At 44.0% G+C, this 18,640-nt stretch overlaps 1 protein-coding gene across 1 annotated transcript in view; it reads right to left on the reverse strand.

The window, feature by feature from the left end:
* Positions 1-18,640, reverse strand: part of NAF1 (nuclear assembly factor 1 ribonucleoprotein) — a 78,884-nt gene that overhangs the window by 38,484 nt on the left and 21,760 nt on the right. The window contains 1 exon segment of the mRNA XM_032803052.2: positions 2,452-2,534. Within this exon segment, the coding sequence (XP_032658943.2) occupies positions 2,452-2,534 (83 nt within the window).

Below are 18,640 nucleotides of genomic sequence, written 5' to 3' on the forward strand. Positions count from 1 at the left end.
GGGAGGAGTTCCGAAATCGATTTAAGGAGGCGGTTAACTCGATATTAATGACGACGTCGTGTGAACGGATACAGCGTTAAATCGGTATATTGGCCATTAAACCGATTTAAAGTCGCAGTGTAGACCTGGCCTCAGTTTTTCCATCGGAAAATGAAACATATCTGTTTTAAGGAACCTTTTGTTGGGAATTTTTCTCAACTCTAGGATGGATTTTCTGGTTTAAACCACACAGAAAATCCCACACCAGAAAAGCCAATAGCCTGGTTGTTAGGACACTCACCTGTGATCTGAGAGTTCCAGATTCAAGTCCACAATTTATCCCACGTTGTATAAATAATTCTATATTCAATGGGCCAGACAGATAGGCTGATTATAGTGATTATGGCACTCACATGGGACTAGAGAAGGGTGGAGAAGAAACCTCTCACTTTTTATTAAACATTTTGAAAGGTCTTGATTTTGTCCTGTTGCAGAGTAGAAAAGTTTCTGAAATCTCATGGGAAAACCATTTCCCACCTAGCTCAAGAGAGCACAATCTCTTTTCCCCATCCCACTGAAAAGTTGTAGCTCTGCTAATCATGTGACATCCATCAAAGCCCCTACATCATTGGTATAAATTTTACAGGAGCTGTCAGGCAGTTCTAAATTCTAAAGCCAAGGCAGACCCTTAGAATCAAGCACCTGGAACTGGTACCCTGAAACCTCACCCCCCACCTCCACCAAGTATAGGTCTGTTTTCTATTTAAGAAAACACATAAAAACTCCTCCTCCTTCATGTGTGTCGGTCCATTATTCCATAGGCAGTTGACTCAACAGACTGGTGGAAAAAACACCCTACTGACCCTTCTGTCACATTTTCTTTCCTATGACCAGGAACTTGTCTTCTGAAAAGTTGTTGACCAATGTTGGGATATCTACTCTGAAGAGAGCTGCAGATAGTTCCTGACTACACAAAGAGTCACATTCCTAAAATCATACAGTAAGCTTGCTAGTAGTTAAATGTCAATACTAAGTGTTGATAAAGAGGTTTCACTATTTTATTTTCAAATAGGAAATGTTCAGTCTTAATTTATACAGACTATTATAGCAGGAGCCAGAAGCAGCCTAACTCTTTCCATTATAAAAAAAATTAAGAAAAAAAAAAAAAACCCAAACACCCACCTTCATTGTTTGCATCAGAATTTTGAAATTTTCCTGGGAGAAAGCCCTGTAAATCACTCTTCATAAGCAACTAATGTTTATAGGCCAATTTTCTCAGATAATATATCTGATTATACCTGAACAACATAACATTAGCCCAAGGTTAAAACAGCAGCAGAGATCTAAAAACACCCTATACTTTTCCTACAGTTTAGGAGTAGATCCTACTCTCTTCAAACTTTTCCTAGTTCCCTGCATAATGCCTATTTACTGCCAAAAGAGCTAACTTTTAGATAATTTTTCCATGCCTGAAATCAAACCACAGAAGAAACTCTTGTCTTGTCTTGTAATTATTTAAAGGACAAAAATCTTAAAATCTAGTTAGTTTAAAATAAAATGGGAGAGAGTTTCACCAGTGCAACCTCACAATAAAAAAGTCAATGTTTGCAATTTTCAAACCTTTTCTTTTTTTTTTTTTTTTTTTGGGGGGGGGGGGGAGTGCTTCTCCCCCATTGCTGTCCAATTCCCACAAACAAGAGGGGGAAATGGACTATAGCGAAAATGACAATAGAGCAGCAGTTCTCAAACTTTAGCAACCTGAGTACCCCAACTTTTATTTAAAATCTTTTGTAGACCCCAAGGCCCCCACTCAGCCCCAGGCCCCGCCCCTACCCCACCTCTTCTCATCCCTGCCCCTCCTCTTCCCGCCCCCTCCCCCGAACACACCCTGTCCCCACTCTTTCCAGCGCCTCCTGCACACCACTGAACTGATATTCCACAGCATGCACGAGGCGCTGGGAGGGAGGGGAAAGAGTTGATCAGCGGGGCTGGTGGCCCCAGACATAACTGGCTGAGCCCCTGGAGTACCCTCACAGACCCTAGTTTGAGAAACCCTGCAATAGAGAAATGCTGTCAAATGCATAAAATAAAACAAAAAAACTGCTATGTTTCATTTACAGTTATGTTGAATGTACTTGTAAAAGATGGTAAAATACTCATATATGTATGATTTGAAGTTTGTGTCCCTTTAAGAAATATTTTCATTTATAAGTATATGAAGTGTCTTATTGAAAACTCAGTTTTATAAAAAACTAAGACATTTTTCTCCTTGAAAGTATTAGAAGTATGGTTAATTATTCTAGTATTAAATATACCGTCTGTTAAATGTAAGATACACAGGTTAGGTGTTAAAAAACATATGCAAAAAAAGTCCCATTCTAAACTAAAGAGAGCTATCAAAGTAACCTAGCAAATATTATTTTACAGAACAAACTGCAATACAATATAATAGCTTTTGTGTTTCACACATACCTTTCCTGCTGCATGCCGATCTCCTTTAAAAATGATGCTTTCCTCATTTACTGGAGGTAGGCCTTTCAGAGACTCAATTATTACTAAAATACAAGAAGATTTAAAATATATTAACCTTTAAACGTGTATTTACCAAATTATTTTAACAAGAAGCAGTAATTGCAAATAATAAAGAGCATGTTTAATTATGAAACAGCTTTAAGTAATAAAATTTGTGGATGAGACACGATGCACACTTGTCATGAGATATATATACATTAAACTATTTTTCAAATAAAGTTTTACCTTTACACATATAATATATCAAAATGCATTTTTGCTTGCAGTATCAGCATTTTAATAGACAGCCAAGAAACCCAACAAAGCACAATAACTCCAAGGTTATATAATAAAACCTCTCTTGCAATACTGCAAGAATGACACATTGATGGAGATTTTAGGTAGGAAGAAAAGAAAAGGAAAACTTATGTACAGGACCAATATTTTTATATTTGACCTTCATAGGGGAGGGAGGATAGTGAGAAGAAATTAATTCAGATAGAAATAGAAGAAGGAATAGAAGAAGGGAGAAAGAGAACAGTTTCACATACTAGGAGGCATCACAGATAGGCAAAACTTGCCTTCTGACCCAAAACATAATGTGGATCCCCTGAAAGCTTCTTGTCTTTCAAATGAAGGCAGTGGGATCATATAAAAAAGTAGCAAGTCACTAGTTATCACTAAGTATAATTTGACCCTGTCAAGTTTGTGGAGAAAGTGGTTTGCTGGTTTAGATTTACTTTTGGATGCAGTCATTCTGAAGACTGAAGTTATGTCCTGGACGATGGGTCTCTGAAACATGCTAAAGTGTGTTGGATTGTTGGGTGGGTGGAGACGAGTTTGTTTTGGGTAATTTTTAGTTTGTTTGTTTTAAAGAAAACAGTTTGGCTAACTACAGTGATAAATCCCATATCAGAATGAGCAAATATTCCAGATTAAATGCACAACAATTGCATTGCGTTCAACCTCCACCATCTTCCGCCACCCCAAATTGTCATACAGAGTTTAAAAGAAACAAGACATGAACACAGCAAAAGTTGTTAACTTCTCTATAAAGTTGGTTTGTTCTTGCTTCAAAGATACTGGGCCTTTGAAGCTTAGCTGAAGTGAAAATACTTGAGCACACCTGCACTGCTAACTTCAAAGAATGGCTACTGTATGTATTATCAAGATATTTATAACTATTTTAAAACTATTATTTACCATTTTGAAAACCTTCCCCAAACATATTATACTCAGTTTGAATGACGGGACCAACTGCATCACCTGGCAGCAGATTTGTTAACACAAAGGTGGGCAAACTTTTTGCCCCGAGGGCCATATTGAGGTTGCAAAAGTATATGGAGGGCCGGGTAGGGAAGCCTGTGCCTTCCCAAACAGCCTGCCCCACCCCCATCTGTCCCCTCCCACTTTCTATCCCCTGACTGCCCCCTTAGAATCCCAGAACCATCCAACCCCTCCCCCTGCTCCTTGTCCCCAGACTGCCCCTTCCCAGGACCTCCGCTCCAACCGCCCCCTCTACCCGGAACCCCACCCCTATCCAACCCCCCTTTTCCCTGTCCCCTGACTGCCCCGACCTCATCCACACACACATCCTCTGACAGGCCCCCTGTAGCTCCCATGCCTATCCAATCATCCCCTGCTTCCGGTCCCGACTGCCCCCCCAGAAAGCCTGACCCATCCAATCTCTCCCACCCCTCACTTCCTGTCCCTGACTGCCCCCCGGGACTCCCATGCCTATCCAACCCCCGGTTCCCTGACCCCCCCGCCCAATGTCTTCCCAATCCTCCCTGTCCCGACTGCCCCCTAGGAGCCCCCACTCCCCACCCCCTTACCATGCCGGAGCCAGCCACACTGCCACGCTGCCCAGTAGGAGCAGCGGGCCAGAGCGCTGGGGGCCCAGTGAGCGGAATCTGTGGGGTGGGGGGGGACAGCAGGGGAAGGGCCAGGGGCTAACCTCCCTGGCTGGGAGCTCAGGGGGTGGGCAGGGATGGTCCCGCGGGCCGGATGTGGCCCACGGGCCGTAGTTTGCCCACCTTTGTGTTAATGGCTTCTCTAAAAGAGTCACAAGAATCTTTTATAATTAAGTGCTCTTCATTCTAACTATAGGTGTCACCACCAGCTACCACTATACTTTATAATATATATTATAAGTAGGGCCCTACCAAATACACAGACCATGAAATCTGGACTTTTGTGTGCTTTTACTCTATACTATAAAGATTTCTTGGGGGGAGACCAGAGTTGCCCAAATTGGAAGTCCTGACCTGAAAGGGAGTTGCATAGGGTCACGCTATTGCCACTCTTACTTCTGCACTGTCAGGTACCCCGCTCTGAAGGCAGTCTGCCAGCAGCAGCACAGAAGTAAGGATGGCAATACCATGCCACTCTTACTTCTGCACTGCTGCCTGCAGAGCTGGGCTACTGGAGAGTGGCAGCTGTTGACTGAAGGCCCAGCTCTGCAGGTAACAGCACAGAAGTAAGTTTGGCAACAGGTAATTGGTATATCTCCAATTATTACCTATCTCCTAGAACTGGAAGGGACCTTGAAAGGTCAGCGAGTCCAACCCCCTGCCTTCACTAGCAGACCAATTTTTGCCCCAGATCCCTAACTGGCCCCTCCTTACATCTGCCCTGCTAATGGTGGCGGCTCTGCCTTCAGAGCTGGGCTCTCAGGCAGCAGCCACCAGCTGCCCAACTCAGAAGACAGTGCCACTGCCAGCAGCACCGCATAACTAAGGGTACCAATACCACAACCCCCACTATAATAACCTTGCAACCACCCCACAACTCTTTTTTCAGTCAGGTTCTCTACAATTACAAACACAGTGAAATTCCAGATTTAAATAGCTGAAATCATGAAATTAATGATTTTTAAAATCCCATGACTGTGAAATTGACCAAAATGGACTGTGAATTTGGTAGGGCCCTAATTATAAGTTATAAAATTTGAACATAGCTGTTAAAATACGATGTTAGTCTCCATGTGGCTTGAGAACTGCTTCCTACAGGTACTGCTAGGCAAAATTCTCCAGCTTCAGTCCACTGAGCACACCCACATCAAAGTGTAATACACGACTGCATCTACTTGAAGAATTATTAACTTTGTATGTTTTAAATTATGTACAAGTGCCATTGGCTTCAGGATAGTCACTTCTTGTTATAAGATTGAACAAAATAGTTAAATGACTCAGTATGAACAGATGTGAAAGGCACTGCCTTGTCCCCAGTGAAGAGGAAGGTTGCTGGAGCATTTGCAGAAGAGAAGGTTGCAGCAGTTAAGTGCTAGAAACTTGCTGCATGGGAGAAAAAGAGGGGAGGCTGCCTGTAGGAAAGTAGCGCTCTGCAGAAATGGATGTAGGTCTAGGCCAAATTCTCTCTCTGGAGTTTGCGTTAATGCTTATAACCAACAATGAAGTTATCCTTTGAAGACCGAACTCTGGATACATCTCTATTTTGTTTCTACTGAGTCAGTACATCTCAGCTACCAGTACATTTTTTAAAAATAATGCTACCATCTTTTTTCAGCCTTTTAAAAAGATCCTCTCAATATCCTGCATTGTGGTAATCCTCCCTTCCAGTAAGGAACTAGACTTGTCAGAAGGGAAGCTCAGATGTACCAAAACACTATGGCATGGAGGTTATAACTTGACATTACACTGTCGCTATAAATATGGAAGCTTTATTGCTTCCACACAGTACTGCTGCTAAAGCTAATTGTAAAGTGATTAGATTCCTGACAGAGAGCTATAAAACTCCATAATTGATGGGAGCTTACTAGAGTGGTATAACTGAACAGGCACTGAGCAGCAGCTTTTTTTTTTAAAAAAAAAAAACAAAACAAACAAAAAAACCCCCACTGATTATGGTAATCTGTTCCAGAACATTTATGATTCTGACAGAACCACCTCAAAAGGCATCTGGGATTATTTGTTTCTAAGAATTGGTAGCAGATAGCCTAAAAGCTAAAATTAAGACAGCAGTATAAGAACTAGAATAAATGAGGAAAAAAGTTTCCTGGAACTAGACTTATAGCATTTCCTTAAGAGTTATTTAGGATGGTGGGACACTAGCCCCTCTAGGGGAAGGACCATGCAGACAGGACAAGCTATCTCAAATATTAATACATTATAAAAACTGCTTCAAAGTCACTGTTCTAACATACCTATTCCTTTAAACACATACACAAAAAATTCTGCTGTTTTGAACACAGTTTGGTAGACAGGAAATAAGTCTACTGGATTATTTTCATTACATTTTTTAATGTATTTTCATCTTTGAGGAAATAAATTTATTCCTTTTGTAGTTTCTTTTAAAAAAGAGTTGACTGTATTCAAGGGTTTTCTTTATTTTTGCTGCTTTACTGCACAGAAGAATTTAAAGCCTGTTCCTTTATTCTAACAGAAATTGGCGTTGATAGTTGCTGGCCCACAGAAACTCAATGGGCCTCTTGGGCACAACATTAAGGAATACTAAATCCAGACTCAAAGGCAAATTGTCCCCTCGAGACAGCATAATGCGCAATTAGACATTCTCATTGTCTCATCACCATTAGTGTAGTCTCTTGAGCGCTTAGGCCTTGTCTAAACTGGCACGTTTCTGCGCAGTAAAGCAGCTTTCTGCAGCTTAACTCCAGAGGTGTACACACTGCCAAGCCACTCAGTGTGCAGAAACTGCACAGTTACAGCGCTGTAAAAAACCCACCCCAACAAGAGGGGTACAGCTTTCTGCACCAGGGGTACAGTGCTGTGGTGCCAGTATAGACACCCTGGTCGATTACAATGCTGCAATTGGCATCCAGGAGCTGTCCCACAATGCCTGTTCTCGCCTCTCTGGTCATCGGTTTGAACTCTACTGCCCTGCCCTCAGGTGACCAATTGTAAGCCCCACCCCTTAAATTCCTTGGAAATTTTTGAAAGTCCCTTTCCTGTCTGCTTGGTGATGCTTGTAGTGATCTCAGTGCATCTTTCCAGGTGATCCCCTGCTTGGGGCAACGTCAGGCTGCTGGACCTCATCAGCATTTGGGGAGAGGAGGCTGTCCAGTCCCAGCTATGTTCCAGCCACAGGAATTATACCACCTATGGACAGATTTCACAATGCATGACAGAAAGGGGCCATGACGAGGAAACACTGCAGTTCAGGGTCAAAGTGAAGGAGCGGTGGAACGCCAACCACAAGGCGTGGGAGGCAAACCACTGCTCCAGTAATGCACCCAAAAAGTGGGTTGCTATACCTGTCTGGAAGCCAATTACCCAACTGCTATAGGTCCACTGCCAACCAGTTTGGAAAGTCGACGGTGGGCAGGGTGGTGGTGGAGGTTTCTGAGGCAATCAGGTGTCTGGTTTACCCCAAGGAGACAGGCATTAAAGATACTCCTCACTGATTTTGACAGAATGGGGTTTCCTAACTATGCCAGGGCTATTGAGAGGACTCAAGTGCCCATAGATTTCCCTTCTCAAGGACCACACAAGTATATACATTGCAAAAGGTACTGCTCCATTGTTATACAAGCACTAGTGGACCATAAAAGGCATTTTTATGAAAGTCAACATGGGCTATCCAGAAAAAGTTCACAATGCCAAACTGTACCCTTATTTCAGAGGCTGTGGCAAAAAGGTTTAATTAGCAGCTTTAGAATGGCTATTGAATGTGCTTTTGGCAAATTAAAATCACATTGGAGATGTCCACAAATCCATGTGGATACCAGTGTCATCAAAGCTGTCCACATTACTGTCACTTGCTGTGCTCTTCACAACCTTTGTGAAGCCAGAGGTGAGCTATTTCCCCCTGAACAGACCTATGAGAGCAAGGGTACACTGGAACATAACCCTCAACTACCACTGCAGGAACTGGTTGCACCTGGGCAGCAGAAGTCAGGGGTGCTTTGTGTTCTCACATTATGGACTTTAATGTCCCAATGGAAGAGGAGGAATAGTACCTGTATAAATGTGCTTGGAGGGGAGTGAGCTTGATTACCATGCAATATAAGTCAGTGACACAAATAATGAATTTGGTGAGGGGGAGGGGGTAGCAGAATGGCTGTTCAGACTATATTTATTGAAATATGAATCACTGCACCTAGCTAAATAGAGGAATACTGCTTCCTCACTAACATTTAATTGCTCCTGAACATGTTTTTAAGCTGTATTAACTCAAATCATGATTGCAACATGTAATGCAGTGATAGCAATAAACCTTCTTGAAAATATAACACGTTTTATTTGTAAATATATCTTAAAATATTAAAACATTCAGTCTTGGGCAGGCCAGCTGCCATTATAAAACCACATCACAAAAAAGGGCAGGAAATAGTTATTGCCCAACACAATCTATTTCTACATGTCCCCTGGCCCCGCATTCTCCTTTCCTTTCTTTACATATTTTCCCCTCTCTTGGCAGTAGAGGCGGTGGGTGGAGGTTTCCACTGGAAAGGGGTTGAAGAAGGAAGGCTGCATGGCGTGTAGCTGTCCTGCCCCACACCTCATGACTCCTGAATGCACAAGCTGCCCCAACATGGAGATATCCAAGCTACTGCAGATATGTTGCAGGGTGATCATGCCATGGCGTGGGGGAAGCAGCAGAAGCTGGTGCTCTTGCAGTCACTATGGACAGGACTTGCTGAAACAGTTCTTTCTGTTGAGCTCTGTCCTCTTCCCTTAGGTGCCATCCCTTTTCCAAGACCAGTTTTGCAAGTGCCTGCTCCGTCGCTGAAACTGGTCTTCCACTTGGGCAGCGAGCCTTAGTCTTTCCTGCCGCCTGTCAGCATGCCTTTGTTCCAGTCTTTCATCCCTTTTCTTCTGGTACTGGACCAGCTGGTCTACCCTCTCAAGAGCACCAACCGTAACATCATCGTGGAAACGCTTCCTTTCGGAATCGTCCATGAAGATACTTTGGGCCAGGGATCGAGTTCCTGAAGAACAGCAGGCAACATAGCTTGAGGGTCCTGAAATAGGACAAAGAAACAAGAGGGTTACTGGCTAAACTAGCTCTGTGGCGGAGCAAAGAACTAATGATTGTGGAATCTGAAGGACAAATAACATTTCTAAAGCGAACCAACACATATTGTGAGGGGGATACTTCAGTCCTCATACTGTCTCCGGACATAGCCTTGTTAATTGCAGTGTGAAGTGCAGAAATAGTCGTCAGTTTAAAACTATCATTTTTTTGTTTCAAAAAAATTTTATAAGTGCCATATTCAGGGGGACAGAAAGAGGCATAGTGCCTTTGCTGGAAAGGCTCTTTCTGACATTTCAAGCCTTTTATATTTTGGAAGACAACTGTTTTTGTGGTGCTCTATTGGCAGAGGGAGATGTTATTCCAAGATGGTAGATGTATACAGCTCATGTATTCAAACAAATAGTGACTGAACTGCACATTTGTGAGTGGAGTGGATTGGTCAGATGTATGGGGGTGGGGCCTGGAAAATATGCCTTTCCCCACAATGTAGGTAACTATCTGGAGTTCCTGCTTCAGGAAAAGTTTGCAGCTATTAGCAGCCAGGATTGGGTCAAAATCTATGAGGGAATTAACACGATGCTGTGTTAGCTCAATAACAGTGCAAGCTGTTAAGTGCTGCATGCAACACGCTGAAATCTGCAGTTTTTCTCCACCCCATATCCAGCACAGTTCTGGGGGGAAAAGAAACAACACTACACTCACACTTTGGAGACATGATTTTGTGACCCACAAACTGCATGGATTACCTTTAACTGAATGGACTAGATTTGGAAATAGAATACTGTTTCCCAAACACACACACACAGTTCACTGTTCACAAGTGGCTCAACAGACCCAGAAGGAGTGAGTGGCAAACTTCTTATTACTGAAAGGAAAACAGTAATGACCCTAGCAGACATCTGTGATATAGTTAAAATAACCTTTTCAGTTGTCTATGAACATTTGAAATTCCAAGTCACCATTTTGAACTCCTTTTGGGGGGGAAGACAATGAAGACATCTAGGTGCTGTTACAGATTAGTAACTGAATGCCAGTAGCCAGGCCTTATTTTTGCATTGCTTCTTACAGCAGAAATCTCTCCACTAATGTAATAATAAACTTTACATTTGAGTCACACTTACTGGCCTCTGGGGTAGCTTCTGTCTCCATCAGGTTCTCTGCAGGTTTGTCAGTGGGCTGTTCCTTCTTAGGGGTTGGAAAAGGTGGAAAGAAAACAGTTCTTCCAAGTAGGGTCGGAGAATTTGCTGTTGATCCTGATCCACAGCCTGCTCTGGGACTTTTTTCCACGAAGAGAGAGTCAATTCAAGCTGCTCACTGAGAGCCTGCTGCTGGTTCCCATGCTGCATTCAGGGGCCAGCAGGGGATACCCCTGCTGACCAGGTCATCATGAAGCAGAATTAGCTCTGTGCTGGGTGCAGTATCGAAAACCCAAAAGACATCATAAAATGGGCATGTTGTTGTTAAGTTGCCTGAGGTTCGGTTCTTGTCCCTGGTCTTCCAGTACTCACTCTTCAGCCTCTTAATAAGCTCCCTGCACTGATCACTTGTCCAAAAAATCTGCAGAGCTGTCAGTTAAAGCTTCTGGTACGCATAGTCAGACTTGGTGCTTTTGCTGAAGTCCACAATTTTACTGGCCTCATGCCGGAGATTCACCAAAATCTGGTTGTGCTCTCATGACCATGAAGCAGCTTGCTTTGCAAAAGGTTTGATCAGTTCACTCTCCACTGCAAACCCAGAAGGCTCTCTGACAGTGTACTTACAGACTGATAATCAGAAAAATATGGATAATACTGATGTGAGCTGCTGCCGTTTGCAAAGTGGGGATGGCTTCTTTTTTTCAATAGAGTGGACTGCAGATTCTTGGGACAGAGGAGACGAAGGCAGTTATCCCATGGAATTGTGAAATACTGGCTAACTCTGACTAACTCCCGGAACCTCAGTCAAGCAGGTCTGCGCATACACTGCAAAGCAATAGGGCTTGGACCCTGTATCCTGGCTTGACTCGAGTGAAGACCATTCAGCCCTGCATGGTCCTGCGACCCTGGATCCAAACCCTAGGTTAGCACAACTGCAGTGCAGATGCAAGAAGAGTTAGGCTGGAGCCCAGGCTCAAGCATGGGCTTACATTGCAATGCAGACATATCCAGAGACAAATACTGGGAGACAACATAGATCTCAGAAGAGAATGAAATCTTGGGACCATCGGTCCTACCAATATGGACTCTAACTTAAGACTTGGTTTTAACCTTAGACTTGCTCACCTAATGTCTGCCACATGTTCTATTTCAGTTGACTAATAAATGTCATCTTGTTTTGAAAAGGCTGCCTGCTTCAACTGCACATACTTTGCTGGTTGTATTGCTTTCAGAAGGTACAGCCTCTCTCAGGAGTCTCATTTCAGTTGAGCCTGCTGTTGAAAGCTACACTAAGAAGTAGGAAGTGCTGCAGCCTAAAAGTTCAGACTCCGAATCAGCGGGTTGCATGACCCACCATGACCTTGGGGCCTCGCACACTGAAAGGGTTACTCCAATCCCTTTAAATCTGACTACATTTTACTTTCCAGTGCACTACAGATTTTTGTGTTTATGATACATTGTTACATTGTAGACAATATGAAGTTGGAGGTTTTGCTAGTGTGGAAGAGAATATGTAGACTTTAGTATCCAAAAGGAAGGACAGTTTGAGATTGTGGGATAAACAAACCAACTGAAGGTAAGGCCACAGGGAGAAAGCCCATTCCCAGAGAATTAAAGGGAAAGGAAAACAGAGGTGCAGATAGGTAGTGACCTGCCCATGCCTCACAGCAGGTCAGTAGCAGAGACGAGAACCTAGGACTCCTGATTCCAATTCTTTATACCAGGATACCTTGCCTAAATTATGTGAAATGCTAATGGCTAAAGTGATCATTGAAACAGTTGACTCACATTGTCAGTTCTGAAACATTATAATGGCAATCAATTGAAATTACTGGGCCAGTTCACACCTTGTAACTATTACATAAGGTAGTCTGCAGACTCAGGGCATGGGACGAGCTCATCACATAGTGCCATGAACATGGCTTTCCTCATCCAAAAGTTCTGCAGCCACTGCTTGTCATCCCAGACGTGCATCACAATGTGATCCCACCACTCAGTGCTCGTTTCCCAAGCCCAAAAGGAGTGTTCCACTGTGGTCAGCACCTCTATGAATGCCACAAGCAATCTCGTGTTGTAGCTACTAAGCATGGCAAGATCAATGTTCCACTCCTCTTGACTTTGTAGTTTAAGGAGTAACTCCACTACCATTCATAACATGTTAGTGAGAGCAAGCCGCATGCTGGTCAACAGAGCCCTGAACAGCCAGAGAATAGGACTACTACAGGGTCACTGCATGGGGCCTCAAGGATCAGGGATGCCTTGAGGCAGCAATTTGAAGCTGAAAGCCACTAATATTTGTTGCTATGCTTGTAATGCTAGAAGTCGATTGGTGCAGACAATGAAATATGAGGGTTTAACATAATGCACAGCTCTTTTCGCTTTCAATTAATAAAGATTGCTTTCAAACCAACACAATTTTTTTTATTAAAAGACAACCAGAGGAAAGACTCAAACCAACGAACAAAAAAAAAACAAAAAACAAAACCACACATCAGCAGGGATGGGGATGGGGGAAAGGAAGGTCCCAAGAGGAGGAGGGGTCCCGGGATGGCTACAGGTGTATGTCTAGGGATCATATCCTGGTCTGTCCTGATCATATTCTTCTCCTTTAGAGTACAATGCAGTGGATACTGTACTACAGCAGGACCAAACTGCAGAGGGTAGGTGTTGAGTGCAGGGGGTAGTCAGAGTCCTCAGTGCTGGACTGTGAGGGGGGAGGAGTGGAATGCAGCGGGTACACACTGGAGCCAGGAGGTTGATAACAGTGTGTTGGCAGTGTCGGGGGCGGGGGGGGTTGGGGTGGGCACGGGAAAGAGTTTTGCGACAGCAGCTGCTGGGGAGGGCGGGCGAGCATGCACGGAGCTGCTTGGTTTGCAGAGCTAGTATTGCCTGGAGCATGTCTGCTTGGTGCTCTATAACCTTTAAGAGCCGCTATGTGGCTTCATTCTGGCATGCCGTGTTCTCCTTTCAGTCCCTCTTCTCGCTATCCTGCCACTCCTTCAATTTCTGGTTCTCGGCAGTGGAGTGCATCATAACCTCAACCTCCTCCTCAGTTCTTTTTGACCGCTTTCTAATTCTGCACAACCATTTAGCAACTGGTAACAAAGATGGAGGCTGGGCTCCCAAGGTCATCTCTGTGAAGTTTAAACACAACATTTTAAAGAAGCAATGTTGTTTGCAACACAGAGAACATTAATTCAGTGATTTAAAACACAGTCTGCACTAATACATCTGTCACTAACTGGTTGATGCCAGGCAAGCACCCATAAGCCACAAGACCCCCAAAATGGTGAGTAGCTGCAGGGCCAGGGTAAATCACTCTTCCCCGACCCTGCTGTACACTGGTCACGTGGCTCTTGGGGAAAGCAGGACTATGGGGGCGGGGGGGCTGATAATCATTCCTGTCCCCACTCTTTCCACAGGATGTAATCCTTATGAACGATATCTCGCTGCTGAGGGTGAGCAGGGAATCAAGGGAAGGTCTTCTCCAAGACTGCAGCTTCCGCCCTGGCCCCTGTGTGGCTCACCTGTGTGCAGCAATGGTATTCCCCCTCTGTCCTCCTCCTGGTGATGGCACAGTGATACGGGAAAGTTACTGCTAATGGGGCAAGAAATAAAGCAGCTCTGCCAAAGAACCAGTAGGTTGCCCAGTATCTCGAGTGTTTCTTGGAGATCTCTAAGGGAGATTCCCGTGAAGTGAGGGAATCCATCAACAGCCTGTTCCGTCACTCAGAGTAGGCATGTGGTGGGAGACAAGCCTGCTTTCTGCAACTCTCCTGCCCCCAACAACTTGCTTCAGCAATTCCCAAAATCAAATCCACTTACCAGGGGCCTCCTCTTCTCTTTCCGCTTTGCCAACATCCAACAGCTGTGACTGGCTAACCTCCTCCAGGGTAGCAAACATCTCCTGGCTGCATGCACCTCCGAGTCATCCTCTGCCTCTGGGTCTCCCTCCACCTCCGCGTCCAAGATTTCCTCCTCCTGGCTCAGTCCACTCTCAGTTGGCATGTTAGCCACCAGAGTATCCACAGTGGTCTTCGCAGTGGAGGTGAGGTCGCCACCAAGTATTGTGTCCAACTCTCTGTAGAACTGGCAGCTTGTGGGTGCATTACCAGAGCAGCAGTTTGCCTCCCACGCCTTGTGGTAGGCATTCCACAGCTCCTTCACTTTGACCCTGCATTGCAATGTGTCCCGGTCATGCCCCTTTCTGTCATGCACCGTGAAATCTTTCCATAGGTATCATAATTCCTACAGCTGGAGCACAGCTGGGACTGGACAGCTCCCTTTCCCCAAATGCTGATGAAGTCCAGCAGCTTGGCACTGCTCCAAGAGGGGGATTGCCTGGTGCGTGCAGCAGGCATAGCCACCTGGAAACATGTGCTGAGACCACTACATGCATCACCGATCAAACAGGAAGGGAACTTTCAAAATTCCAAAGGAATTTACAGGGTTAAGCTGATGGTTGGTCACCTGAGGGCAGGGCAGTAGAGTTCAAACTGATGACCAGAGAGGCGAGAACAGGCATTGTGGGACAACTCCCGGAGGCCAATCACAGCACCGTAATTGACCACGGTGTCTACACTGGTACCACAGTGCTGTACCCCAGCGCAGAACGCTGTACGCCTCTCATTGGGGTGGTTTTTTTAAAAAACAGTTGCTGCACATTAAGTGGCATGGCAGTGTGTACACCTTGGGAGTTACAGTGCAGAAAACTGATTTACTGTGCAGAAACTTGTCAGTGTAGACAGGGCCTCAGGAATATACCACCCATCCCTGCACTGGTTTACATTTGGAAGGTTCCTCTGAAGTCATAAGGACTATAAAGCTTAGGCCATATTTTTCAAGCCTGTAAAGTCAGGCCACATCTACACTAGAGAGCACAGCTGAACCACCAACGCAGTTTCACCACTGTAAGATCTCTCATGTAGCCAGCCACTCTATGCCGCATAATTAAACCACCCACAACGAGCGGCGGCCACAGTTACATTGGCAGGAGAGTGTCTCGCACTGACATAGTGCTGTCCACACCGACACGTCTGTCACTGTAACCTGTCACTCAGGGGTGTGTTTTTTTACACCTCTGATGTAAACCATACCGACAAAAGTCTAGACATACCCTTAGTCTCTTAAAATTTCATGTACACAACTAAATATAAATGACCCTCAGGAAATAAGTGACTGAGGAAAAGAGATTAGGCCCTACTTTATTCCTTTTACTTCCAGAGGATCTGTATCACAGTTACTATCCTTCCAAGTGAGGATAACTGAACTCAACTTTCTCCTTCCTTTCTCCCAGTAACTTCTATTTGGAACCAAATTTAAATTGTGACAGAAGAGGTTGTCAGGTTCAAATTCATTTAAAAAGAAAACACACAGAAGGTTTCCTTCCCTATATTACCAACAAAAATTTAGATTCAAATACATTTTAAGTTATTTAATTTATTTTTTGGATTTCACTCAAAGGAACAAAAGAAACTACTAGTCAATTTCAAGCTTGTTTAAAATGAGTTTCAATTCCTGGTTCTCAAAGGTGATAGGCTTGTGCAACAATTAGGTCTGAAATATTTTTTAAGGAATAATGTACTCCCACAAATAAGCTTTAAGTTAGTTTTTTTAAACAAAATTTCATGGAAACATTTCTTTTAATGTCATGTGCTACAGAAGTACAATTTCACAAGATCTACATTTGGGATCTATGTGGACCTGAAATATCCCTTTAATATATATGTCTGGATCTATGCTTTTGTCCACTATACTTCACACAATCCCACCTGGGCTCACCCTGCAACCAGCGCAAACATGAAGCACTTCTGCATTTTAGTCATGCTCTCTCCCAGGGGTCGGCAACCTTTCAGAAGTGGTGTGCCGAGTCTTCATTTATTCACTCTAATTTAAGGTTTTGCATACCAGTAATACATTTTAACATTTTTAGAAGGTCTCTTTCTATAAGTCTATAATATATGTATAAACTATTGCTGTATGTAAAGTAAATAAGGTTTTAAAAATGTTTAAGAAGCTTCACTTAAAATTAAATTAAAATGCAGAGCCCCCCGGACCAGTGGCCAGGACCTGGGCAGTGTGAGTGCCACTGAAAATCAGCTCACGTGCCACCTTTGGCACACGCCCCATAAGTTGTCTATCCCTGCTCTATCCTATGGCTGCTGGCACTCGTAACCAATACCTGAGTCAAGGTGCCAGGAACAACATAAGTAAAAAATGTGAAAAGGATGAACAAATGCATAGTGCAAGTACTGTGGGAGAAACAAGGTGGTTTCTTTATTACCATATACTGAAGGAGAGAGGAGAAAGCATTCTGGCCTGCATTGCTATAAAACGTTGAAGGCTTTCCTTCATCATCCTATATACCTTTACGGGTATGTCCTTAGTACCAACTACTTTGCTTTAACGTGGCTGTGTAGTTGCAGCACAAGTGCTGGGAGAGCTTTCCCAGCGCTGTTAAAAAAAAGAAAAACAACAACAACCTCAAAAGGAGAGTAGCTCCCAGCGCTGGTGCACTGTCTGTCTACACTGCCCCTTTACAGTGCTGAAACTTGCATCTCTCAGGGGAGTGGGTTTTTTATATCCCTGAGTGAGAAAGTTTCAGAGCTGTAAAGTGGCAAGGCCTAAGACAATTTAAAGATAACATGTGGGACTAAAAAATTTTCTGAAGGTTTTTTAAATGTTTACAGCTCAAATATTTTTGTAATTAAGATATTTAAATAACTTCTTTCAAATCAGAGAAAAAGTTCTCATTTTAAATCTTTCACAGAAAACACAGCCACTTGACACCTCATTTCTTTGTCTAGTGCTGTAATTATGCTGTGTTCACTTGGTCAACCTCCTTTGGCTTCCCAATTAAGTGTTACTGTTCAGTCACTGAGGGTATGTTGGGGTTCTCAAATTAGGGGTCAGGACCTCTCAGGGGGTCATGAGGTTATTATGTGGGGGGTTGCGAGCTGTCAGCATCCACTCCAAGCCCCGCTTTGCCTCCAGCATTAATAATGGTGTTACATATATTTAAAAGTGTTTTTAATTTATAAGGGAGGTCACACAAAGAGACTTGCTATGTGAAAGGGGTCACCAGTACAAAAAAGTTTGAGAATCATAGTATGTCTACAAAGCAAAGAAAAATCTGCTGTTTTGTTGCTGTGTAGACTTCCAAGCACAGTCTGGAGCGCAGGCTCTGGGACCCTCCCACCCTGCAGGATTTTTCTTTTGCTGGGTAGACATACAAAGAGAAATTCAAGGTCTCGTCCAGATTCTCCATTCATATGCAGATTCTATTCAGCTCTTGATGGCACTTTTACACTAACTCAGGCCTGGTCTACACTACGCGTTTAAACCGATTTTAGCAGCGTTAAACTGATTTAACTGCGTACCCGTCCACACTACAAGGCCCTTTATTTCGATATAAAGGGCTCTTTAAATCGGTTTCTGTACTCCTCCCCAACGAGAAGAGTAGCGCTAAAATTGGTATTACCATATCGGATTAGGGTTAGTGTGGCTGCAAATCGACAGTATTGGCCTCCAGGCGGTATCCCACAGTGCAACACTGTGACCGCTCTGGACAGCAATCCGAACTCGAATGCAGTGGCCAGGTAAACAGGAGAAGCCCAGCGAACTTTTGAACTACATTTCCTGTTTGCCCAGCTTGGAGCTCTGATCAGCACGGGTGGCGATGCAGTCCCAAATCCAAAAAGAGCTCCAGCATGGACCAGTAATCCTCTTAGCCACATCCACTACACATACGGTGACAGGAAAAAAAGCTGAATGGGCTACCATGGTGCCATGCCTATGGCGTCTGCCAGGGCAATCGCAGGGAAAAGGCATGAAAGATTGTCTACCGTTGTTCCCGGGAAGGAAAGAGTGGATGACAATTAACCACAAACCACCCTGCGACAATGATTTTTGGCCCCACCAGCACTGGGAGCTCAACCCAGAATCCAAGGGGTCAGGAACTGCAAGGAACGATGGAATACGCTACAGATTAGCTACCCACAGTGCAACGCTCCAGAAATCGACGCTAGCCTCGGACCATGCGCACACACACCGAATTG

Source organism: Chelonoidis abingdonii, chromosome 5 (genome assembly GCF_003597395.2).
Source record: "Chelonoidis abingdonii isolate Lonesome George chromosome 5, CheloAbing_2.0, whole genome shotgun sequence".
Taxonomy (NCBI): domain Eukaryota; kingdom Metazoa; phylum Chordata; order Testudines; family Testudinidae; genus Chelonoidis; species Chelonoidis abingdonii.